Raw genomic sequence first — 27,728 nt, 5'->3', positions numbered from 1 at the left:
CATTCAAAAAAAAAAAAAATCCCCTTGTAAAAATAGGTCTGCCTGTTGAATTCCAGCATGGGTCCAATACCAACAAAACAATTTGTAAATATGGGCTTGGTACAGCATTATTTATAAAAACAGATTAATTTGTAAATACGATCCAGAGGGGTGATCAGTTTAATCAATAATATATCAAAAGTAGTAAAAAAGACATCATAAATAGAATTACTTCAAGTTTAATTAATTAGTATTGGAGCTGAAAATATGATCATATATTATAAAAACAGATTAATTATATTTAAATATGGGCTTGGTCCAGCATTATTTATAAAAACAGATTAATTTGTAAATACGATCCAGAGGGGTGATCAGTTTATCCATCATATATCAAAAGTAGTAAAAAAGACATCATAAATAGAATTACTTCAAGTTTAATTAATTAGTATTGGAGCTGAAAATATGATCATATATTAATATATTCGTGATACATAATTAATTAACAGTCATATTGGTTAATTATTTTGCTTGGTCAAACTTTTCTCTTTTGTAGACACTATTAATCTAACTTTGCATTTAGAGTTAGACACCCACGATCCACAATCACCCAGCGTAGGGTAGCCTGCAAAAATATGAATGTAAACACAATAATAAGGCTCGGTGCATAATTAATAATATATATTATAATTAATTAATTAACAAATTAAATATGAACTCACCCCAACTTGAGAGAGGTATCGGAAGTACTATCGTAATCTTGAGGAGGACCATTGGAGTTACATACATTGGTGACAGACTCCGATGACTGACCCTCCTCAGTAGTGATTACATACTCCGAATCAGTATTAGTAGTGGTTCCACCTTCTCTACTTCGCCCATTACAAATCTCCACCACCTTAATTAATTAATCAATATATTATATATGTGTCTATAATAAGCAAATCGAGTAAGATCGGCCATATATATATATATATATACATATACATACTTGCTGTCTTAATCTTTCATTCTCTTCCATCAATTGCTTTCCCTGCGAAAATTAATATTAATGCCATAATGTTAGAAGTATATATATAAGAGTTCATATCACATATACGTACAAGGGCTTGATTAATTGGTAAAATAATGGTGTTATTAATTATGTCCATCATGCACCATATATTGTTTAATATAATATTTTTCCATTTTTTTTTAAATTTGAAAGTAAGATAGTATGCAAAACTTTGTAGCATAGGTTAATGTTACATTCATTTACTATCTTTAAGTATACTTTTCTTTCGATTACTTTCGCTACAATTGTAATTTAAATTTCCTAATACTTGTCTCTTTTTTTCCATATGAACAAAAGAACTTTTTACAAAAAAAAAAAAGATTAACTTGTTAGTTACTATGTATATATATATATATATATATATATTAATTGATCCATTATTAATTCTTTAGCGATTCATAATAGTAACTTAATTCACTAACCTTCATTTGAAGCTCATTGATTTCCTTCATAATCTTCTCACCCTGAAGGAGAAAAATTAATAAATACTAATAAGTTGCAACAAACAAAAATTAGCTAAGTTATAAGGTTTTTCTTTTCCAATCAATTATTGAACCTGACTATTTGAGACAGTAGAATTAGAACTTTCAATCATATCTTACATTAAGATGTTGAACAGTTCTCTTTGCTTGCAATTCAGAAGAATTGATGGCTGCTCATTTTTTGAATGGAAAAATATAATTCAAATAGTATAAAGAGATTGCCAAAAAATAAGGATGCAATTCAGATGATGAATCAATAATTCAGGCAACATTTTCTTTCAAAAAAATAAAATAAATAATTTAGATTATAATATCCTAATATGTACATATATAGATATTTATTTATTGAATTGGTTGATCATCTTACCTTCTTTTCAATGACTCGACTTAGTCCAACTTCAAGGGATTTCTCTAACCGCTGCAGCTCCTCTATGTTTAATCCATGGAGTTCTTCTCCTCTCAATTGCCTATATAAAATTTGGAGGTGTTTATATGTGTCTGATCAATCTCTATATATATATATATATTCCATTTTTTGAAAAAACAATTGAAGGATAAAAAAATAAGAATTTATATCTACATAGGTATGTAAATTATACACATAAACACACCTAAGGTGATGGCTTTTCTCAGATATTTCCTTGCACAATTTAGAGTAGGTGTTGTTCTCCACTAGCTACAATATCAAACATTTAATTCATAATTGTGTGGGGAATAAAAGACATAAACAAATTACAATATATATTTTTAAAAAGAAATATATAATCAATGTAAATAATTTCGTATTAATTAAATGCTGAGTTGAGTTATATGCTAATATATATTGCTAATTTGCTATACATCTATCTATTTTATTTTATATTTTAAAAATTATTTTTGTTACAAAATAAGAAGATGTACAGGGTAGTACGTGCATGTGTGTTGCTCCTACATATATACACACTTACATCGATAGTATATGTAAATTATACATAGTATTAGTATCTACAGATGATGTAGTATATGATGTATTTTAGGTACAAATTATAATTAAAAATTTCTTATATGGTAGAGTGTATATAAGCTTAAAATAATTTCTAAAAATCACTAATATTTTTTTCAAAATAGTATAAAATAGATCTCGAACTCAATTTTATCAATTTTTTTTTTTATTTTTACACTTCAAAACAGTTTTTTTTTTTTTTGGTATTTTTACCGAATTCCACATAAAAACTCCTATTGCAATTAACGGAGCAACTTAAATCGCAACCAAAATCCGTATAACAACTCACATAAAAACCACTGAAAAAACAATAGTATACATATGGGGTAATTTTCTATTTTTTTAATATAATCAACCCAAGACTAATTTCTAACATGAACAAACCAAAATGGTACTTAGCCTAAAAACAACATATGCATTAATCATATGAAAAAAAATATAACTTTTTTACGTGCCAAAACAGAAATGCTCGAACCCAACCATAGAAACTATACCTATATATACATAATATATGCATGCACGTGCATGGAAATTAATATAATTAACAAACTTACCTGTAACTTAAGGGACGGTTGTTCGAGTTTCTCAAGGTTCTTTGAGTGCAAGTGATGCCTGTCTATAATTTCTTTCATGCTTCACAAGACCAAAGAAGACATATATATTCGAATGGTTGATTAAACATGTATGCATTTAAATATATACATATGTCATAATTAATATCATGACATTGACAAGAAATTATAATAATTATAAATTTCAAATTATAAAGATATTGTATATATATATATCATTCTATGCCTGAAATTTTCAGAAGTTACATTAATGGCACTCCTGTAAATGATTAAAAAACAATATACTCCTTGATGGGGCGTATATGTCATTCAATATCTAACCTTTAAATGCAATAATTTGATTAAAAATCCTCCAACAAACTAAAGCAATTGTATCATGTATATTTCACCCAAAAATTAACTATATTAAAAATTAATTACAATACGTGAATCATTCAACATACTCATCTTCAATTTAACCAGTACTACTATATTTATGTTTTGGACAAAATATAGTTGTAGTGTACTTATTATAACTTTCTACAAATATGTAGGAAAAGCAATATGCATCATTTACTAAAAATAAAGGATATTAAATTTCCAACCAAATCTCTGAGCTTATTATACTACTGATCAGTACGTACACGGCAATTTAAATTTGGAATAGTATCCAGCAATAATTATTAAATTCCAATAGAAGTTTTTTACTCATTCCATTACGTTCGTAAGAGATCAAATTCAAGAAAGTAATTAGGTTTCTAAAAATTTTGTTACACCAAACCAAACAATATATGGCATAAAGTTATTAGTCTGGTGCATTTCATATGGGGTCTCACATTTTAAATAAATAAATAATATAAGAAGCCACTAACTAATTATAATGGTTATATAAATATGATATTGAGTACCTTAAAATACCAAATAACAATACTAGTATCACATATACTCACCACCAGTCAGTACACGTGCTTGTATATAAATTTGTACAACTTGTACCATTAATTATATTTGCTAATAGATCCTTCATCTTTGAAGTTATTACTAGTATAGATTCAAAAACTTTTGCCAATCATAACCTTGTGCAGCTTTACTGGCATGGAAACCATGGTACAGCATTTCAAATATCATAATAAAGTTACAAATATATAGAGCCTTTTTGTTTAATTAATGGAGTTCAATAATTTTCAAATGTGAAAAGACAAGAGAAAAAACAAAACATCTTATCACCAATATATAAATATGCATTGTGTATAAATACCAATAAAATTAATAATTATCACATACATTGCAAGTTGCAACTAATACCCTATGTATGTATATTCACACACATTAATTAACATTATATATATATTTCTTTTTGGAGCAATTATACATATTTTTTGTAATGTTTTATGTGATTTTAACCACATTGGGCTACTTTCTCGCCCCTTCTAAAATTAGATGCTGAAAATGATAGAAGTGAGGTCTAAAAACAAAAAAGTACAAGTATACAGCATCCTATGTGGTCACCATATATATAAGAAACTATGATAATATTTCATGGAAGATTCACAGCTTTACTAACCTAATAAGGCAAAGTTAAAGCTACATAAGAATCTTCTAGGTCATGATATATCTTCATTCTCAACAACTACCCCTACTTACTCATGCATGTTACCTTGTGTTTCTTATCTAAACAATTTTTTTTAAGAAAGAAATTGATTAATTAGGATTAATAACTATCATTTTCTTATAAAATCTTTTTCCCCCTCTTAATATTAGAAATCTTATTATAGACTAACACAGCCCTTTTCTTTTCTTTTCTTTTCCAAAATATATAGAAGGCTATACATACCTATAACCAGCTTCTAATATAATATATATCTTTTAATTTATATATACGTACTTTCCTTTAAGATAGCTAGAGTCACCTAATCTATATATATTTTTCAACTCATGAATAAATATAAATTTAATCTTATCAGATCAAAATTAAAGTAAATAAATATACCTTGTGTTTGAGTATTCAAAGAGTTTTCCAGTAGAGGAAAAAATGATGAGTCCAACATCAGCATCACAAAGAACAGAGAGCTCCTCAGCTTTCTTGACAAGACCTTTTCGTCTCTTGGAAAACGTGACTTGCCTGGCCGTCGCGTTATCGATCTTCTTTATCTGAATCTTCTCCCTAGCCATAATAATAATAATCTCCTTTCCCTATCTACCCTATTATATATTCCCAGATCGATTTTAATTACTTCAACCCTTTTTCTTCTTCCTCTTCTTCCTATAGCCAGATATAGATAAATCTTTCTCTTCTTCTTCTACTATCTCAGACAAAGTAAGAACAAGCTTAAAAACTTAATATGTGCAAAAGGGGAAATTTTTCTATTTATGGAGCTTAATGTGGCTTATTTGGGTTAAAACAAAGACATGTTTGATCACAAAAATGGCGGCATCTTGCCAAATTTAGCCAGGAATCTTACTTCCAAACCCTAAATACTAATGACTTTAGATGAATGAAAGAAAGGAAAAAAAAAAAACACCCACCAATTATTGTTCTAGATCTAGAGCCAAAAATTAGAGAGAGAAAAAAAAGGTGCTCTATCTTAATATATATAAATATATATATATATATATTCTACTTTTCCACTAAGTTGAGGTTGTGAGAGCATGAAATGAAAGGAAACAAAACAAAGAAAGTAAGAACAAGAAATGAAAAGGAATTTTGAGAGAGTGGAGAAATGGGTCAGATATATAGAGAGAGAGAGAGAGAGAATTTAATTTTGGCTTTTTTATTTCTTTTTGGTGGGATTTACTTACCAGTTTAGGGTGTAGAAAATAGTTGATGATGATGTTTGTTTTTGTGCTTTTTTTTTTTTAGGGGGTTTGTTTTTGTGCTTCTAATTTGGTTTTTGTGGAAAAGTTTTTATTTATTTATTTATTTCTTTTTTCAATTCTGAAGTTAAAGAGAAAAGTCACCAATATAAGAGAGAATGTAATGCGTTTTGTGTGAAGAGTTGTGGAAAAAGAAAAATAATAAAAAAAGCCTTGTGTGGTTGGAGAGAGAGACCATATCTTTTGGCCTTTAGTTGCTGTGAAACACTACATAGGCATTTGGGGGATAATTTTACTGAGATGTTGGTAAACAAGGAGTAGCTTTATTTCCTATTTTTATTTATATTTATATTTAAGATTACTATTGAAAGAAAAAAAAAATATGTATCCTTTTAATAATTTTTTTTATGGGGCTTTGAGCTGGTTGGTTGCCCTTTTGTTGATGCAAAGAGTCATTGAAGTGACAAGTGTCCCAGCAAAAATATTATTAGATTACACTCTTTTTCTTGTTTTTAATGTTTGGTAAGTACTATAGATGATGGCAGTCATGAATAAGGTGCTTTGTTTAATATAAAAAAAATCCTAAACTTGTAACTAAAAAAAGAAAAAGAAAATGTAAAGCATTTTTTTTTTAAATGTGAAGGAAATTATAAAAAAAAAATACTTATAAGCTTATGGGTAAGTCTATAGCGAACTTTAGAGGAATTTTTTGGTATATTTTTTATTTATTTTGGTATATAAAAGAATTTTTTAATTTATTTTTTTTTTTTCATGATCGTACAGTTATAGTTATTTAAAAATATTTGTAAATTTTTTTAAAAAATTGAGTAGTTAAAATTTACATATTTTATTGCACGCACGATTATTTTTCTTATACACGTAGTAAGTGGCTGTTTAAACCTTATTTTCGACACTGTAAACTATTTAGAATTTCTTAAAAATTTATAAGTGATCTTAAATAGCTACAACATATGCGATTATAAAAAACAAAATAGACTAAAAATCTTTCGTGGATGCTGAAATAAATAAAAAAATCTACCAAAATGACATTTTAGGAAGGGTCTACTACATAAATTTCTAGAATTTCTTTTTTTTCATTAATAGCTAAATTAGGCAAACCATGTTTTACAAAAAATAATAATGAAAAATCTAATATTTTATAATATTTTTATTTTATTATTTACCAAATAAATTCTATTATTTTTTTATAATATTTTGATGGGTTAGCACTATTTTGGATCTTGTACTGTTTTGTAAAAGTTATTGATTGGGACCCTGTGCTGTTTTGTAAAAGTTATTCATTTCACCATCTATTTTGTTGAATGACAAGATAGACTTTGTGTTTTCCAAAATAGCATATAAATAGGACACTGTGTTCAATTTTTGATAATTTTTTTTTAATATAATCAACTTAAAGACAATTTCTAACACAAATAGATGCAGTAAACAAAGTTGGCCCTGAGTAAATTTGGCCCCTAGGAAAAATAATTTTTTTGGACCTTTTTATAAAAATAAATAGTACTTTTAAAAATTATTAACAACTTATGTATATTTATTAAAACTTTTTTTTTTATTTGGGTCCCTGATAGGAGTGGGTTTTAGGTGCGGGCCTAGCCCGCCTTAGCATAGGGCCGACCCTAGCAGTAAACATAACTAATTTTGTCATAACACATTTAAATCATGTTATTATTAAGTTTTATTTTGACAAAAAAATAAGTTCTATTTAGTACTATTTTGGAAAATACATAATGTAATTTGTCATTTAACAAAATAAAGAGTCCAATAAATAATTTTTACAAAATACAAAGTTTAAATAGTATTTACCCTACTTTTATTTAAACAATATTATTTGTCAAATATTTTTATAAATATGAAATTTTTAAGGCCACTTACTATACATAATTAATATTTTAATATCTTATGGCATTAGCATGTAATAAGTAATTAGTAAGGTCAATATATAATTGAAAAATACAACTACAAATTATGTCTAAACATCATAATTTTATATTAAGTGTCATCATAACTTAAAAAGCATATGATTAAATAACTTATGAAATATTATTGTGTATTGGAAACAACGATCCTGTTCCAAGTTAAAGACCTTATGACTTGTAAAGAGTTGTATTAAAACCAATGATCCCGTTCTGAGTGGATGATGGTGGGTGATTGGAACACAAAATATTTCCTTAACAAGGCATCTGTGAAAAAAAAAAAAAAGAACGTCATTACAGAGATTATGACAGAAAGTGGTCAAAAACTTTGAATTGAGGTTGATATTGTTGATGAGATTGAACAGTACTTTTCTGGTATTTTCCAAACTTTCTCACTTACTAATGACCAAATTCGGCAAGGTATTGAAGTAGTACAGTCTCAAGTCTGCTGGGGACAATGAATGCCTTATAGTTGTGTTTACTTCAAATGATATTTTTTGATCAGTCAAGGCTATTAGGGCCACCAAAGCTCATGGCCCCAATCGTTTTCATGCAATGTTCTTTTAAAAATATTGAGATGTGGTTGGTAAACGAGTTTCATGTGTCTTCTTGGCTATTTTGAATGAGGAACGGTCTGTGGAGTATATTAATAAGTCAAATATGGTGTTTATACCCAGAGTTAAAAAAAATTCAAGCTGGTTAAAGAGTATTGGCCCATTAGTTTGTGTAATGTCATGTATAAAATTGGCTCCACGACCTTTGCATTGAGAATGAAGAATGTTCTTAGTCCTCTTATCTCCTTCGACAAGAGGAGTTCATGGTGATAGGTGGTGTTGGCATTTTGATAGGGATGGTAATTACTCAGTTAAAAGTGGCTATTTTGTGGCATGGTTCATTCAATTTGATGAGGGGGCTGCTGACTCATCTTGGCAGGTGTGGTGGTGGAATGGTATGTGAAATTGAGGGGCCCCTCCAAAAGTGAAAGTGTTTGTATGGTGCCTTATTTATTATGCCATTCATGTAGATTCGAGATTGCGTACTTGAAAAGTTATTTTTCCTTTATGTTGTTCGAGATGTGGTGAGGAATCTGAGACCTTAGAGCAATCCTTGTTTTTCGTTCTACACTTACTATGATCTGAAAGAGTGTTGGACTATTGTCTCCAATTCAAAGGTTTGTAATCGCCCAGTACTAGATATTCTTACTGGTCTATTTTTTAAACTTTCTCAAGGTGAGTTTGAGGTGATGTTGATGCTTTTGTATGATAGAAATTTTATTTTATTTGGTAAGACGCAATTAAGATTGGAACTTATTCTCGACTTAGCACAACGGGCTTTGTGGGAGTTTCATGAGCACCAATGGCTCGGTTTGATTTCGACGGTGGTTGCTGCTTCTAAGGTGGTGTCGTCTATTGGCAGGTCACTTTTCTTTGACCATCGACGCTTCAGTGAATTTGGGGAGGGGTTTGTGGGGTTCGGCGTGATACGTGATGGTGAGGATGTGGTATGGGCTTATTGGGCAGTAGGGGAGTTTGGTGTGAATGTGGTGAAGTTGCTTGCGGTTCGAATGGGTTGTGTTTTGCTCAACAATTTTGATTCCCCATCTCTGCTATTGAAAGTGATTCGACGATGGTTATTTGATGGATTAATCATCCCAATTTAAATAGCATTTTTCAACTAATTATTTTAGATGTTATTTCTTTATTAGCAGTTGTTGATGGTAGTTCTTGCAAGGCTATTTTACGTTCTACAAATGGTGTTGCTCATGCACTGGATACTTATGTTACTAGTTCTGTAGGAGAGTATATTTGGATAGATGTTTGTCCACGTTTTAATTAGTTCTTCTGTAACAGTTGATTTTATCTTAATAAAATGATTTTTTTTTTTTCTATTAAATTCCAAAATTGAGACATTTCTAAGTAGTTTGCTATGACATCACATTTTCCCAAGTGTTTATATATGTTTATGGTAATTGTATATTCCAATTATTAAAAAGCCTATTTGGTTCACCTTTTTATTTATTTTGGTATTTACGAGAGCTTTTATATTTTATTTATTATAATGATTATGTATACATCGGTTAGTTTGGTCGGGTTATAATGTATTTTTATCAACCCAATATAAATGCCGTGTTGTAAATATATAATTATAACTCGTCCAATGAAAAAATAAAAAAATAAAAAGTGTAACTCGTCTTATGATTTTTATTAGTTTGGTCGGGTTAACCCGTTTAAACCGATCTTTATTTTTTATTTTTTTCATTATTGTTAGTTTTTAGTGTTCAAATAATTGGTTTGAAAAAATAAATATATACTATATTACTATACGTAAGATTAAAAGGGATAGTTTAAATTAATGTTAAAAAAATAAATATAAATTGAATAAATATTAAATTATTTAACAACATTTTTAGAAAAATAGAATAAAAAAATATACTCATATGTAAATTATAAATTTCAACTTCAATACAATCAAAATTATCAACTATAAATTTTAAATTTCAAATTAAACACTGTAAAATATAAACTTTAAATGTAATATAACTTAACTATTAAACATAATTTATTTATTATATATGAATAATTTTAGGAAAAAATATTTAAATCGGTCTATTCGGTTTATTCGAGTTATTTGAGCGGGTTAGAATAATATTCAACTTGTCCAATATATTCATTGGGCAGTTTCAATTTTTCGTAAAGTTATTTGGGTTATGTTTTTTGTTGGTTTATTCAGTTTGGTTTGAGCAGTTTACTCAGGTTGGATGGTTTGTAATTTTTTTAACAGTCCTATAGTTTACATCATTAAAATAAAATTTAAATATTTCGTTGCACAAATGTTTATTTTTTTCTTATACACGTAGTAAGTATCTGTTTAAACTATTCGGTAAATTTGATACGCAAGTATACACAATCAAAATAAGTAATATAATGATAAATAAAGTATCGTTCCCACGAGGATTGATTATCAATTCCAATTAATTAATTCTTTATATCACCAATGGCAAGAATAATGACATCCGTTGGAAATGAACCTCATCTACATTGGGTTCCCAATCTTTTGGGTACACATCATCATCGTTATCACAATGATATTGACCTTCATCCCATGTCGACTGTGGTGGTTGTGTTGGCTGTGATGGTTGCAATTTGATCCATAATAAGATCCTTCATCTCTTTCTGATTACTTTGAAAGGTAGCTTTCATCTCAGTCTGTCCAGCTAGAATCGTAGATTATTGGGTACCCCAACCTTCTCCAATCTCTTCACTAACCCCAGGTAGTTGGCGTTATTGGCTGCAGGAGTTGAGGTAGGGGCACTATGGCTGATGTCAATGGCTCTGTTGGATTGTCCAGTGGTGTTGGTGGAATGATTTTTGCACTCTAAACATATTCAGCCACTTGTTTTGCTTGGGTTTCGAAAACAGTGAAATCCTATGTAACAACTTCTGTTTCTTCCATCTCATCCGACCCATCTCCACCGTGGGGACTTCACCCTCAAATTTGGTCTTCCAATAGTCCACCTCCCAATTTCGAGAGTACAAAATTTAATGAACCACCATTAGCAAAATGAAGAATAAAATTGCATTAAAATCGCATAGCCTCGCACAATAATTGTAAAATAGGTTGAAAGATAAACTCGCACAATAAAAATCAATACAACATCGTATAAACTCATAAGAACTCACAAAAATATACAATATCTAACCAACAAATTGCACGAAATTGCAAACATGTCACTATATATAAATTGTAAAAACTTACATATAAATCACAAACATGTCGTTTATCATAAGGTAGAATCACTAAAATTGAATTGTAAATCACAAACATGTCGCTTAATATCATAAAACATCTTAAACATCTGCTAAATAATGTTAAAACACATATAGCAGAATATAATTGACAGAAAGTGAAAGATTCACATAACCTTTTCTCAAACAGCTTTGCCACATTATTTTTTTTAAGGTCATGTTTCGTAATTGAATCGGGGGTGCTCTAGTTCAACATTTGAGGGAATTTGCTCCATTTGCACTAGCCATACTTCTTCCCCACATCTTGCATGACATCAAACACCTTATATTGTAGGGCTGGTGCATACTCATACACATTATACTTTGCTTCTAGTTGAATGACTTTTTTCTCTTTCTTGAACTTCTTCTTCTTATCCTTCTTACTCGACAACTTATCCATGTAGTTTTGCCTAAACTGCAACATATTTTTAGCAGTGGAAGACAACAATTTCTAATAAGAAAAGAGGCCCCAATGATAGTTGTAGAAGTTATCTTCATTTTCAACTAACTTAAGCATATCTGTCCAAACACACCCTCGGACCAGGAGAATAATACGCTTTCAACAAATGTACATAACCCCAACTTGTACATATCGTCTGTAATATCATTCTTCTCAAAAGCTAGCCAAAGAGTTTTAAAGCTCACCCTTTTCTTATTGTTAAAATGGTCTTGCAGTATTCGACCAGAATTGCATTGACCATTCAATTCTTCTGTCGAGGGGTCACCACTCATCTTTAGGCATGTGATCAAGAGCTCTAACCTCTCGAATTTGGCCTCCGTTTTACCCACGTAAAACCACACTTCATCGTTTTTAACCTCACTCACCTCCTTTTCCTCAATAACTATTGATGCACTATTACCCCTAAAAAATTCAAAAGGAGATGCCTTCACCTTGTCAGTCAAACCATAGACTTCAAACTTCAACTTTATTTTATTAAAGTACATGTTGCCTTTGTATGTGTTACGCCTTGAAAAAGGCTCTGACAATGGTAGAATCAACTCTAGAGCCATCTGCATTTTAAACACAAAAAAAGATGAGCGAAAAAATAAATATCAGTCGCACAAAGTCAAACATTAATAGACCAAAAATCGCAAAACAGAAGTAAGGAATCACAAAATAATGTCCGAAATTGCTTAAACATTTGGATACTGTACACATCAAAGTCGCAAACTAAGTCACAAACATATCTCTCAATTATCGCTAAAACCCTACACATTGCAAATCACTACAGAAAACATATCAAAATCGCAAAACATATCAAAACCCAGAAAACTATAATTACTTGGCATATTTAATAGCAAATAATCGCACAATATTGCAAACAATAAAACCTATATATTATAACTTGGCATAATTAATTGCACAATATCATTCAATTGTAAAACAATACAAAACCCATAAAAAAGTCATATCCCGAAACTCATATCCTTCCCTAAATAGAAAACAGTAAAAATCAAACCATTAATCACAAATTTTATTGGTTTAAATGATGTATTAATCACCCAAAACAACAATTTATGGTGTATTGAAAAAAACAAACAAAAAAACTAACCTTTAACTGGTTCTTTCATTATCAGTGGTGGCAAACCTCTGATGGTAGCTTGGGTCGTTGATTTCACTTCTAGTTCAAGTGGGTTCGACTTCATTGGGGGCATTCCAGTCGAATGGCTTCGGTTCGCGTGGAATGAGTCGACTCTGTCGGGGATTGAGATGGTTGGGTTGATGGTCGGCTCCATTAATGGGTCGAGTTTTGAAGAGAGAGAACAGAGAGATTGAGAGAAAGAGGAGAGAGAAGGAAGTTAGAGAGATTGGGAGAATTAGAAATGAGAGGGATAATTTTGGAACCCAATTGAAATTAAAGAATACCTTTCCTATGATTATTATGTGAGTTTATTTTTATTCCATGTGTTATAGGACTGAACATCGGGAGGGTTGACCGGTTTTTGGGTTCGCGAGTTTTGGGCCTAAAAAATTGAACCCAAACCCGCCCGTTCAAAGGATTTGGGTTTGTAGCTTTCGACTCGCAGGTTCGGGTTGACCAGGTTGGCCGAGTCAACGGGTTGACACGGTCATCTCAGTCAACATTTTTTTTGTTTTTATTTTTTTTATCACCTAAATTAAAAAGAAAACCATTTCAAATCCAAAGTAGAAACGTAAATCAATTAATTCAAAACTAAACAAATCAGTAGTCAAATCTATGTTCATTGTTCATGAAAATCATGAATGAACATGATAATAAAAACTAAAAGTATCAAAATAAATTGTAACTAAAAATTCAAAGTCTATACTTCATAGTCTATTTATACATTTCCTAGTAGTTATTGTCCACCATAATTTATACATATGATATATTCATATCTATAAAAATGTCTAAATTAAAAAAGTAGTTATAAATTAATGTTCATATAATATAAGACATAAATATTTATAAAATAATAGTTATACACTAGTATAATATACACATAGTTCTAAAATTTTCTTCTCCAATCTATTAAATAAAGTATATAATAAAAAAATTATATTTATATTTTAATTTTTACTTCCAATGTTACATATATATACATACAATTTTTTACTAAAATTTTATATAACAAAATACATTATTATTTTTTATATATTAATTTTTTTAAAATGGTCGTGTTTACATGTAGGTATGAGTCCAATCTGAACCGACAGATTAACAAAAAATATAATTATAATAGATACTATTTTTGTAAAAAAATTACATTTTTACGTTTAAAGAATATTTTTTTTACATTTTTATAGTTTTTCATAAAAATAACACGAAAATAACAAAAAAATTACATAAAAGTAACATGAAAATAATATCTAAATATCATTAAAACAACAACAAAAAATAACATACAAATAACAAAAAATCAACAACAAATTAATAATAGTACAACATAAAAAAAACCGTACTTTCTGTAAATAAAATAAATAAAAAATCGTAAAAATATTTAAAATATTTAAAATTTTGTGAAACTATATTTTTGTAATTTATTTATTGTTTTTTGTATATTTGTGAAATAATCTCTTAACAAAAATCAAACCCAAACTCGCCTAAAAGAGTTAATCGGGTTGGACCCGACCCATCTATAGAGAATAGATTTTCCCAAATAAACAGGTTGGCCGGGTCGAGTCCGAGTGAAACCCGACCAAAACGTTCAGTCACGTGTTTATCAAATTTCCCAATCAAATTTGTAGCGTGAGCTTGTCAATGGTTCTTCCTTCATTCAAATTATCTCACATCACAAAACAAGGGATATTGGACATATTCTTCAGACTAATTGCTCAAAATTAATAAGAAATACAAACACTTTGAAATGGCAGAGAAAAGGGGGTAAACGTGTGTTGAGTGTTTGTTCTTCTTTGTTTTCCTACGCTCGAAAATCTGAATACTAATAATACTACATCAATTTGGGTTATGAAATAATCTGAAATGTCTTCCTTAACGTGTACTAACCTCACCATCTTCACCTTAACTGGAGTACTTATCCAAATCATTGGCCTTTCTCTCTTCGTTTTCGGATTCTTCCCCGTCAAACCAGCTCTCTCTGGTTTTAGGTACCCTTTTATGGATTTTGGCAACTCAAATGTATAAAACCAACTATTTTTTATTTATTTTTTATTTTTATAATTCCCTCTTTATTGGTAATCTCAGTGGTCCGGAGGCATTTCGTGCACCGAGGTCTGATTCAGTTCAAAATCATAGCATGGCACTTCCCCCTCCTGATAAGCTCAGATCACTGTATCAGGTTCTTGCTTCATTGAACGCATAGATTCAAATTAATAGAGATGTTATGATTTTAGCAAAGCTGGTTTTTTTTTTTTTTGTTCAGTAATTACAGTTTCTGGGTTATGAATTTAGAGAAATTCGTAAAGTTATCTTGTTCTTGCAATGCAGGAACTATCTGGGCTTCCCCCATTTGATAAGCTAATACTAATGGTATGTCTACTTTATGAGTTAGCTTTTCAATCAATCTATATTGGTTTATGCCAATTATCTTGCTAGTAAAATGTCACTCTCAATGACTTTAGTTCAGGTTATTGATGGTCTTCCAGCAGAATTTGTGCTTGGCAAGGATGGTAACCCTCCACGAAGGGAATTGGTGGAAGCCATGCCATATACTCAATCACTGTTAGCAAATGGCATGGCAATTGGGTATCATGCAAAGGCTGCACCTCCTACTGTTACAATGCCTCGTTTGAAAGTGGGTATCATTACCACAATATCATGTTCACCTGAAAATAGCTTTCTTGGGTAAACCTGCTAATCCTCTGATGCTTTGGACATATGCTTTCAGGCTCTGGTTTCTGGAGCAATTGGAGGATTTCTTGACGTGGCTTTTAATTTTAACACGCAAGCTCTCTTAGATGACAATCTTATTGGTTAGTTCATCCAAATTTACTGGACATTGTCCACCATAATTATTTTTACTGAATATGCCTGTAATTGCAATAGAACTAGTTTTTGTTTATTTATTTTTATTGCAGACCAGTTTTTTAAGATTGGTTGGAAAATGGTGATGCTTGGTGATGAAACATGGCTGAAGTTGTTTCCAGGATTATTTAAGAGGCATGATGGAGTTAGTAGCTTTTTTGTAAGTATTTCTATTGTTGATATCAACCATAACAATGCTCTCATTGGGATTACAAATTTAAAATATTCAATTCCTAATATGGATATCATGGAGTGGCAAATCAACTTCTTAGCTAAATCTTGATTGATCTCCATTGCCGTTTCTGCCTGGCGAATTTATCATTTGCTTCTATGAGAGTTGTATGATACATTGACTTGCACTATACATCAAAATCTTGTCTCAGGTTAAAGATACTATACAAGTTGATCAAAATGTTTCTCGACATTTGCCTGATGAACTTAGTAGATATGATTGGGATCTCATGGTTAGTATAATTTTCCAAATACCTTTTCTTGATAAATTCCGTACTAACTGAAACAATTTGCCTTAAAGCATGATGTTGGTCTTCATGAAAGTGTTGTACCATTTATGTCATTGCTGTTCTTGCTCTCAAATGAGTATGTAATGTAGGAAATATTGAACTTCTTCTATGAAAAACAAAGGGCTTACATAGCAGTTGACATAAATAATGAATCTAAGTGTCTCACCTATCTAACGATGACTGTGTGTTCTGACACTTTCATAATAATATATGCTCGTGACTGAGTTTATGATTCAGATTCTTCATTACCTAGGCTTGGATCATGTTGGACATATTGGTGGCCGCAACAGGTTTTTTCTTTTCCCCAGTTTCGTATATTTCTTGCTTAACTGATTCTATACTTTTGTTTCTTGAGTATTGTTTAACTATTTCAGTGTCTTGATGGCCCCAAAACTAATGGAGATGGATGAGGTGGTTAAGATGATTCATACAAATAGAATTCTGAATCAAATGAATAATCATGGAAGGACACTTTTGGTTTGTGATAATTTCTTTGCCTTCTGTATGTTTTTTACGTTTTTGTATAGCAGTAATGTTTTCTAATTTAGAGTATCTCTTAATTGCACCTTTCATTTCCTAAGAATTCATTTTGTTTATATAATCACATATTTAGAAACTCGCCTGAGCGTGGGTAATTAACTACTCACATGTAAACTTTCCCTGATATGAGTTTTCCTTGCAGGTAGTGGTAAGTGATCATGGCATGACTGAGAATGGTAATCATGGAGGATCTTCATATGAAGAGACTGATTCTTTGGCTTTATTTATCGGTCTGAACGATGTCTCCCGTTTTGAATCATTCTCTCAGAAAACTGTGGACCAGGTAAATCATTTACAATAGTTTGCTTATATAGTTGTTTGTTTTATGTTTTCAAGGTGTGATAATCTTTATTTGGATTGTAACTACTCCATGCATTCAAGGCATGCCGTACTGTCATGTTATGCGGTTATCCAAATACTGAAAAAGAGACAACAGTAAGCCCTTCCATTAATGACCCATTGATTGATGCATAAGATATTAACATAACGATTAAACTTGAGCACTCAGAGATTAACAAAGCTAACTCAGATTAACAATAACATTAAGTTACCCATCATTATTTTGAAAAACATTCAGTAAATATAAACTTTGGCATTAATCCTCAACTGTAATGTTCTTTATAAGCAGATTGATAATTCCAAATTAATTCTGTGACCTCCTATTCACCTCGTATCTCGATTTGTTTAACCAGGTTGATATAGCACCAACATTAGCTCTTCTTTTTAGTTTGCCAATTCCCAAGAACAATGTTGGAATCCTGATTCCAGAAACTTTTGGGCATTTGGCTGGTTAGCTCTCTCTCTCTCTCTCTCTCTCTCTCTCTCTCTCTCTCTCTCTCTCTCTCTCTCTCTCTCTCTTCACACACACACACACAATAACTTAAGATTGATTATCTGTTTAATGACTCTTTTTATGGGTACAGTAGTTTACATAGAAGATTGATGTCAGTATACAGTTTTTGCTGCATTTTTCATTGGAATAGTTTGGCCTTAACAAATTTTTTTATTAACACATTCTTTAAATTCTGCGTCTTGTTTTCAAGTTCGAAGCCAGCATGCTGACATCCTATTGAACTTGTGAGATAATAGCATTTTTATTGTATAGATGATCAAAAGCTAAGGGCACTTGAGTTGAATTCATGGCAGTTGCTTAGATTATTGCAAGCACAACTACCTGGTTTATCATGTGAAGGTTTCCCATATCATGAATCAATTGATAAAACCTCTGGAATAAGTAAGTGCAATGGTAGCTTGGAGACGAAATTTTGTTGCTTATATACAACTGCTGAATTTCTCCATAATTCCTGGATGTCTAAGGATGTATCGAGGTGGGTATGTCACAGCGTTTATTATATTAATCACAACACAAGATTTTATGAAGCATGCTGCTAATATCCTCGTACTCTCTTTCCATTGTAAATCATTGGAAATAGGTTTAACCATGGGGATGAGTATAACATTGCTGTTGGAGCATACAACGAGTTTTTAAGAATTGCAAGTGAGTGGTTAGCACGCAGAGCCACCGATGTATGTACTTTTCTAACAGCTTTGAACTCTTTCCTTTTGTAACATGAAAGATGAAAAGTGACAACTTGTTTGGATGGAACAATGGAAATTTCTCATTCTTTCTTTTTAATACTGATAATGTTGTATAATTATGCAGAAACCTTTCAACTTGCTTGGTTTTGGAGTTGTTGCAATGGTCCTATCTTGTGTAATATTGCTGAGCCTTCTATGTCTAATGTGCAAAGAAGTTTATGGCAGAGAAAGGAAATACGTTTCAAACTTTGACAGTAATATCATGCATGCATGGCATTTAGATGAGGCTTTTGCAATTGGTGTTATCTTTATCCTTGTAGTAAGTATGGGATCGAGTTCTATGGTGGAGGAAGAGCAATATATATGGCATTTTGTTAGTTCGACATTGCTTTTGTTATTACTGCGTAAATCAGCACAGTATTTACAAGTTGAAAGGGCACAGAATATATTTAATTTGTTCAGTGGAAAAAACAAATATATTGGTTTTCAAACATTGTCCATAGTTTTGCTTCTTATTTCTGGTAGGATCTTGAGAGGCTGGCATCAAGGAGGCGTGAATTGGAGGGATCTTCCTGATATATCCAAGTGGCTTGAGCAAGCTGGGGGTGACCATCTACTTAAAGCACTTCAGCTAGTTGCAGGCCTTCTATTCATTACCTTAAGCTTGGTTTCTCTATCTGTATTTGATTTAAATAGAAAATCTGTTGCAGTGATTGGATTTTGCTTTTTGACTCCTGGGTTATTGGTTTTGCAACATATTATGAAACATCAGGATAGCATGTTTGCACCATCTAGCTATACTGCAACAATGCTGGTACAAATAATCTATACAGTTCTCGGTTTTGCCACACTTGGTATCACTGTGGCTTTACCATGGCTATCATCTTGTTTGAATTCCAAATCATGCTCAAATAGATTTTCCTATGAATCTGCTTCTGGCCCTGATGAGCTTTGTTACAAGCCTCTGCTGGTGGAATTGAGAAATTGCTCGTTTGTGATTGGGTGGGCATACATATGCTCTTGGTGCCTTCTGCAGTTGTTACTCCAACAACCAATTAATTCAATGCCTATATTATTGCTGTTTTTGCAAGTTTTAGTCGGCATGCTTTATTGTTTTCACAGTGGGGAAGATAACAAGCTCTGGGTTGAGGTTAGTTTTAGAATCATCTTCCTTCTGAATAAATATGATATTTTTCTACGCATTTCAAACTAGTTTCTGGTACCAGTAGGCCAGACAATAAAAGCATCAAGTTTGATGGATGACTAAAAGTCAGACAATTATTTACTCAAATTGAATGATGGAAATTTTTTTAAGAGGTTTCTCATATGTTTAGAATATTTACTGAAAGTTGATTTATTTGATTTTATTTCTCGGTACTAATGTTGTGCTGTATTGTTTGGTCTAGGTTGCAGTGTTTTACTATATGGGGATGGCGGGCCATTATGCTTTGGGGAACAGTAATTCTTTAGCCACCATTGATGTTGCTGGAGCTTTTATTGTATATCCTCATTTTGAACAGCCTATATTATTCTTTTTAAAAAAGAAACCACGTTGAGTTTCCGATCTGTGCAATGATTTTTATCTCAGAAGCTAATTATCTTACTAATTTGAGCATTTTTTTTTTCCTCAGGGCATCTCAAGTCATTCAACTATACTTTCTGGGATTTTGATGTTTATGATTACCTATGCCTCCCCAATGCTAGCCGCTCTTAGCATGGTGATGTACATCTCGATTAAGAGCTGTAACTATATTGCACTTCCAATAAATATGGATTCCAAACTACTCCTGAAAAAATTGCTGGGCTTCCCTTGTCTACTTCTACTGAGCTTGAACTCCATTTTGTTGGTGTCGTACACCATTGTATTGATATTAATGAGGAACCATCTCTTTGTGTGGAGCGTTTTCTCTCCAAAGTAAGTCTCTCTGACATAATGTTATTTTTGTTGTTGCTGGGAAGAAATAGGATACTCACACCTGAGAATCTCATTAAGAAAAAGGAGGGGGGATAGGGGAGTTTCTTTGATAAGATGAGACTTGAGAGTGAATGAACTTATCTTATGTGAGGGCTTTTTATTTTCTTTGTTTTTCAGGTATCTTTATGTGTGTGCTGCAACTGTGTGTGTCTATATTGGGGTCTCTATTGTGGCAACAACTGTGATTTATACATACTTGGTTCTGTCATTTAAGAGAACCATGCAGGGTTTTGGTTCTTCTGCAACCACTAAAGATAAAGAATAGAGCTCGGTTACCTTATCTCGACCCATAATTCCTCTAATTATTTCATTTTTTTTTTGTCTTTCTTCTTTAATCGGACATAATTCAAATTTTGTAAACCAACTCAGTAATGATCCGTCGGATCGGATCACTGATCCGATCCGAATGAATGGATCTTTTTGCCATGCCTAGTTTCGCAGGGCAAACTCATCGAGTAACACGACTAGTTTGTCACAGTTGACCAAATCTCACATATATTATGAGTTTTTTTTTTTTGAAAACTGATATGTAATTATGTATGAGTTGTTGTAAGCATGTATTTAACAGTATCTCTTTATTTTTGTTTATTCTATCTATTATGAAGTAATGATTCAGACAAAATAACATTTCAGAAAATAAAATAAATTTTATGTTTTTTTATTCATGATATTTCATTTGAGTACAAAATATTATTGGGTAAGTTAGTGAATTTTTTGGGAGTAATGAAATCGTAGGAATAGGAATGAGAATGAGAATAAGAATAGGAATGTAAAGGAATAATATTAAAATGCATAAAAAAATTATTAAATTTTTCTCATTATGTATTGAAATGGTTTTTCTTTCTATTTCAAAATGGAATAGTCATTCTACTAAAATGGTGCAAAGGTCATTCCATTGGAATGACATTCCAATACTTTAATATACAACCAAACAAAAGAATAGAATAAAAATTGCTTCCTTTCCATTCTATTTCATTACCTCTAATCAAACACCACCTTAGTGCACTTTTCAACTCCTACTGATTCTTTTATATGTGACCTGAGATGTAGGGATATTCATAAAAGATCTAATACGCACGATTTAATCCAAATTAATTCACAAAGTGCGAATATCCGTACTTGTGCAGATTGAACTATATTAGAAAATTAAAATATGCACTTGTATGGATTAGATATTGATTATTATATAAAAGTACCTGATTAAATCCAATCACCACATATTTATATATTATATATACAATTAATATATGTAAAAGATAAAAATTTAAAATCTAATATGCATGATACAAATATATTTCAAAATTTAATAAATCAAATTATTTCATTCTTAATACAAGGAAATTATAATCTAAAACAAAATTACATATTTTTTTATGCATACATTTTTTTTTCTTATTCCTTTAAATTTGTTATCTTTTGTTTTATTTATTTTAATTTATTGTTAATTTATTTTATTTTGTTGTTAGTTATGTTAAAAAAAGTTATTTTTTAATAAATATTAAAAAGTAACCAATCCAAAATATCCGATCTAATCTGCACTTTTACGGATTAGATTGGATTGTATTTGAATTACTATGTAGATTGGATTGTATTTGAATTACTATGTAGATTGAATTGGATCCAAATATGAAATCCTCACTTAGTGCGAATCGGATGTACTATAAACAAAATAGTACAGATTGGATTGGATGAACACCTCTGCTGAGATGTGTTTGGAAATAGAGATTGTAGAAAAAATTTGGCCTGAAGAAGATCAAGAAATTTCAAAATAGTGGTAAAAGAGTTTTCACAGATGACGTCAAACTGTTTTGACCAAAAATCGTTCATTATTGATCAAAAGACTAGTCAAGAATTTTTATTTTGTTGGGAACCCGTTACCCCCTGTTCATTCTTGATCTTTTCTCCGCACCTTTTGGGCCCCCTTTTCTCCCCGGCTACCTCTTCCATTTATTCCTCTCTCTTACCCTTAGGTGTCAATCCACTAAGGCTTTCTTTGACATGTGTCAATTGTTAAGGTTTATACTCTGAAAAGTCAGTAAAGACATTTCTGTTTATCAATAAAAATTGAACATTTTTATATATACCTGAATTTTAAATTATTAATATTTTATATTAAATAATTTACATATATACATAAATATTAGAAAATTTCTTATTCATACATGAGATTGTGACTTGTATTGTATGGAGAATTAAGATCACTTAGCCATGAATAAAATAGCCAATAACATATTAAAGTTATGAAATCTTTAATCAACGGTTGCTAGCGCGATTCACTGATGCCCGTTATTTAATGCAAGCATTCTCGATTTGAATTGCTGATGTAGTATGACATCTAAATCAAGGTGTTATAATAATATAAATTATATATGACATGAACCGATATGTAATTAAGTTATCTATGGTCATTTGAATGATGGTGTGTACCCAGTATGTGATGATCAATTAGAGACTACACACATGCTTTATGGGATTGTTCTTCTCTTGCTCAGTGTTGTAAGCTTTGTGATTTTCAACTAGGTGACCCACTTGCTTCTTGTACGAATTTTTTTGGTTTCATTCACATTTTAATTGACTCTTTTCCCAAGCATTAGATTGAATTGATTTTAGTTGTCTTATGGAGAGTTTGGTTTTGAAAAAAATAATTGGGTTCATAATAATAAACTCATCCCTCCTGACCTAGTGCTAACATGGGTTTATAATTTCTTGGCTGCTTATCAACATAAAGTCGTTTATTCTAGTGGAGAGGAGCCGATTGTTCAACGTCTCTCTTCGTAGTTGCAGTTAGAGAGGGCTATCCATTGGATGCCTCCTCTTTCTGGCTTCATAAAAGCCAATGTTAATGCTGCTTTGGACTTGACTAATGGGTATTGTGGGTTAGGCATGATTGTTAGAAATGATCACAAAGAGGTGTTAGTTTCAACATCTTTGTTTGTGGATGGAGGTTTATTATCTGAAATCGGTGAAGTTGTGATCCTTAGAAATGTAGATGCACAATGTTGTTTATTTAGTTTTAATAATATTATTTTTGAGTTTGATTATCTTAATTAGGTGTCTAAATTTAACAATTATTTGTTGTTAGAGTCTTTTTTAAGACTTATTTTGAATAAGTTTAGTTTGTCTTTTAATAACTTTAGTACGGCGAGTCTAGTGTATTGTCCTAGAACTCGTAATATGGCTACTTACACCTTGACTAAGTATATTTTATTAGTTACTTAGTAAGATTGTGACCCGACTATCCTACTTGTTTTCAATCTCTTCTATTGCATAAAAGAAGTAAAAAATGAGTACATATTTTTGTGTCCTCCTCCCCTCATAGAGCTCTTTTGTTTGTTAGTGGGTTAGGACCGTTTCAAAAAAAAAAAAAAAAGAAAAAACAAATATATTGTAGAGGAAAGAAAGAAGTCAGTTTTCTTATTTTGATTCCATTTTCCAATACACGTTTCTTTCCCTTCCTTTAGCTAAAACACCAGACACGAAAATGGTGGACTTACAGAGCAACGTTTCACCTCCACCCTCAAACTCACTGCTCCTTCACCACTCTCTACAATGCCTGTCCCGGCGAGATTTCTTGGGCTGCCGTAACTACGCCGTCAAAGCCCAAGAGTCCGACCCAAACATCAGAGCCGACGCTAGCCAAGTCCTTGCCGTCGCTGATGTTCTCCACGCGTCGGAGCGTCGCCTCAAGAACAACCGTCTCGACTACTACTCCATACTCCAAATCAGTCGTACCGTGTCTAATGATCGCAGACTCATTTGGGATCAGTTTTCGAAGCTCGTGTCTCTCGTGAACCCCAAGAATAACAAGTTCGCATTTTCTACGGAGGCCTACGGTCTTCTTCTCGAAGCCTGGAGGTTGTTATCGGACCCTAAGAAGAAGGCCCAGTACGACATTGAGATAGGGGACTTGCCGGAAGTAGCAGAAGAGGTTGGAGTTTCGGACCATGGAAATGGGTCTGGAGAGAATAGTGAGACTTTCTGGACTGTGTGTCCTTTTTGTTACTGCATGTTCGAGTACGAGAAGGTGTACGAAGGTTGCTGCCTCAGGTGTCAGAATTGCAAGAGAGGGTTTCATGGGGTGGCGATCAGCCCTCCGTCGCCGGAGATAATGGTTCCGGGTGAGAGTCGATACTATTTCTGTTATGGGGTTTTCTCAGTAAAGTATTCGGAGGAAGAAAACAATGCTAACGTAAACGACGTCAAGAAAAGAAAGTGTGGTTTGGATGATCATGGGGTGGTGGACATTTCTGATGATGATGAAGGTTTGGCTTCTTTAAATGATGATTCTAGTCACAGTGGAAACAACGGAAAGAGTAACGATTCTTCCGTGGATTCAAAAAATGGTGATGACCAAGATTTCGTTGATGACTTTTGGGAAGAGGTTTTGGAAACTGAGAATTTGGGTAAGCATGAAAGTGAGATTGGGACAACAGAGGTGGGTGTTGGTCAAAACTTGCCGAAGAGGATAGTCAAAGCTCGGGCAAGGAGGAGGAAGAATATTAAATCTGTTGCCTTGAAATCGAATAAGATGGCAGGGAATCCGATAAAGAGAGCTCAAACTACCGAGTTGGTGGGTGATGATGGTGACATTGCTATGGGAGTGGCAGGTTCAGATGTCAATGTAGATAAGGGGAAAGGGATTGTAAATGGAGAAGATGAAAATGAGGTTAATGCATGGCATGAAGATGCTCATTCTGGGGTAGTGTTTACTGAGGTAGAAGATGATGTTTTTGATGGCTTGTTATGTGACTGGTGAGAAAGGTTGTGTGGTAAGTTTCTTTTTTTGATTGGAAAAGAATGTGATTAACTTCTCTGATTTTTTGGTCTGTGAATATGGTTCTTCCATTATATGATGATAGACTCATAGCCAGAGAATTTAGAATAGATATTGTCTTGATGATTACATTTACATGATGCTTTACTTACTTCGAAGTGGAACAATAGTCATTGTATAGTCTTGCTATTCTTATGGATGAACCAATTTCATTCTGTACAGCTCAATGGGAAAATTGGAATTGACCTGTAGTTTGTTCTTCCATTTGCATCTTTATTTATATATGGTTACTGCATGACTAGAAATATACATAACGTTTGGGGAATGGAATGTGACTAATGTGCCCTGGAGTAATCATGAACAATTGAGCCTTTATTTGTGATTGTATGAGCAAAGAAGTCATCATTTTAAGCATTTTATCATATGTAATGCTGTACATATTAAATTCAATTAGGTCATTAACATGGAATGAAATCTCCTCTTCCCAAATTACATGTTTCCACTCTGTCCCACCACCAAGTTGAGACATGTGGTTATGTTTCTTTTGCATCAGCATGGATTGTTTTCAATTTTTATAGTAATTTGTGGCTTCTTCACATGCTTTCTCTTCTGAATATGATCCCATATATAAAATGTAATTGTGAATTTAGTCAGTACTAATATTAGATGATAGATACAATACAAGTTACAACAACAACATGATACATGGAGCTAAGAAGTAAACATTATTTGCTGATTGAGTTATTCTTCTTCACCTGAAGTGTTTTAGATGGCCAGTAAGATCTCACCTGCTAACTCAACACATCAAGAGAATTGAAATCCCACTTGAGGCCTTTATATATTATTGCTCTAGAAAAAGTAAAACCTATATAAGAGTATGATTTTCCCCAGCTTATCCACTTTGTAAGTTTATCTATCTTGACAGCAATCCAAATTTGCATTTGAACTTTTAAAATTGACTATGCTTGCTATAGATGCCTATAGCTTTCATGCTTCCACTGATTATTAGCAGATTAGTCAAGGCATGCCAAATTTTATAGCTTAGTTTGTTCAGATTGATTATGTAGTATTTTATTTTTGAATGAAATGTCATACTTTACTAATTCAAAAGATCAATCAGACAAGGAGATTATAATTTAGGGGGAGCAGAACTCACTCCATTGACACAATCTGGAAGAAAATAAGATGACATTGCTATTTACAGTCCTTAATAGTCAAGACAAAAGGAGAAGCCACAGTACTACTTATGGCATGAATTAGTTGTTGACAATCTGATTCAATTATGACACTGTCCCATGCCTATCTCTTGCATCAGCTTAAAGCCTCCTTAAAACCAGCTGCCTCAGCTACAATTGGTGTCACCTTTCCAAAGTAGCAGCCCTGTTTTGCTCTTAAGAAACTGCATTATGATCCCTCCCATCACCCATACCCAAGTCTATTCTCCTTATCAAAGACTACTCCATCTACATTAACCTTGACCAGATTAAACGGTGGCTTTGTCCAATTCTCTTTTCCATAACTCAGATCACTCAAGACCGATGATGACACAAGCTCATGCGATTGAGACTCAACTAAATCAGTTCGTTTCGAGCCCACCAGACTGCCCAACAAATCATAACTGATGCTGCAATATGTTGTTTGCTGTTGTCGTTCCTTAGCAATGTATCCATTCAGTGAGCAATGCTCCATGACTATTTTCTTTTTAACTTTTTGGAGGTATCTTAAGGTTCCAAATTTTCTTCCAAAATCCTGAGTTTGCATCTGTATTTGCCCGCCCCTTTCAAATCCTGCAGATACCCTCACTCCTTGACCAACCAAGAGGAATTCTCATTGGCATTAATTATGTAGTATTTGATATCTGTGCATATTTAGTAAAAAGAGAAATAAAAATGCTAAATATCTGTATCGATGACAATTTAGTTGGTTGCTTTCATGTTATATAACAGACACAAATGTTAGTCTTTACACTTATTAAGTCCTACTTAATATTTATTTTTATTTTTTTGCTGGAATAAGTCCTACTTATTTAGATAGGCACATAGTATATAATAGGTTTTTTTTTCCCCCTTTCTTCTCTAAAGGACTACTATCAAATCTATAATGTTTTTTGGTCACTTTGTTTTCCTGTATCATCCTGCAATTAATGATATACTAAAAAAAAACTTAATAATTCAAAAGATCCATTACAAGATTTTCAACATATAAGGAATATCCAAGCTTTTTTTTTTTTTTTATTTTCAACATTTAAGATCATTAGGATCCTATAATTTAAGGGAGAAAAATCAGCCCAAATAAATACATTATGGCAATCAATAATCATGAAGAGAGTACAATATGATCTTACTATAATCTTTCT

The 27,728-nt window shown here is 31.9% G+C and overlaps 3 protein-coding genes across 5 annotated transcripts; 2 read left to right on the top strand and 1 right to left on the bottom strand.

The window, feature by feature from the left end:
- Positions 1-390: 390 nt before the first annotated feature.
- On the bottom strand, positions 391-5,790 carry LOC133037323 (MADS-box protein JOINTLESS-like). Its single transcript, XM_061114343.1, has 8 exons — positions 5,036-5,790; positions 3,049-3,127; positions 2,124-2,188; positions 1,880-1,979; positions 1,453-1,494; positions 968-1,009; positions 699-874; positions 391-601 (listed from the first exon to the last, which is right to left on the bottom strand). Exons 1-8 carry the CDS (start codon positions 5,215-5,217, stop codon positions 583-585), a joined length of 705 nt encoding a protein of 234 aa, XP_060970326.1. The 5' UTR covers positions 5,218-5,790; the 3' UTR covers positions 391-582.
- Positions 5,791-14,808: 9,018 nt separating this feature from the next.
- On the top strand, positions 14,809-21,156 carry LOC133037322 (GPI ethanolamine phosphate transferase 2-like). 3 transcript variants are annotated; one of them, XM_061114340.1, is made up of 17 exons: positions 14,809-15,146; positions 15,244-15,337; positions 15,487-15,528; positions 15,626-15,793; positions 15,887-15,971; positions 16,077-16,183; positions 16,407-16,487; positions 16,782-16,834; positions 16,919-17,021; positions 17,227-17,367; positions 17,777-17,873; positions 18,190-18,412; positions 18,518-18,611; positions 18,748-19,773; positions 20,030-20,122; positions 20,255-20,538; positions 20,716-21,156. In XM_061114340.1, exons 1-17 carry the CDS (start codon positions 15,022-15,024, stop codon positions 20,861-20,863), a joined length of 2,964 nt encoding a protein of 987 aa, XP_060970323.1. In that variant the 5' UTR covers positions 14,809-15,021; the 3' UTR covers positions 20,864-21,156. The 3 variants fall into 3 exon arrangements, with proteins under 3 accessions (XP_060970323.1, XP_060970324.1, XP_060970325.1); XM_061114341.1 differs by lacking the exon at positions 14,809-15,146 and having other exon boundaries at positions 15,621-15,793; positions 20,716-21,154; XM_061114342.1 differs by lacking the exon at positions 14,809-15,146 and having other exon boundaries at positions 15,621-15,793; positions 16,082-16,183; positions 20,716-21,153.
- Positions 21,157-23,982: 2,826 nt separating this feature from the next.
- On the top strand, positions 23,983-27,496 carry LOC133037321 (uncharacterized). The gene is made up of 2 exons (XM_061114339.1): positions 23,983-25,367; positions 26,493-27,496. Exon 1 carries the CDS (start codon positions 24,080-24,082, stop codon positions 25,352-25,354), a length of 1,275 nt encoding a protein of 424 aa, XP_060970322.1. The 5' UTR covers positions 23,983-24,079; the 3' UTR covers positions 25,355-25,367; positions 26,493-27,496.
- Positions 27,497-27,728: the final 232 nt, after the last annotated feature.

This window comes from Cannabis sativa, chromosome 4, assembly GCF_029168945.1.
Source record: "Cannabis sativa cultivar Pink pepper isolate KNU-18-1 chromosome 4, ASM2916894v1, whole genome shotgun sequence".
Classification (NCBI taxonomy): domain Eukaryota; kingdom Viridiplantae; phylum Streptophyta; class Magnoliopsida; order Rosales; family Cannabaceae; genus Cannabis; species Cannabis sativa.
The sequence above is the reverse complement of the archived record's forward strand: the minus strand, read 5'-3'. Positions and strand labels throughout refer to the sequence as shown.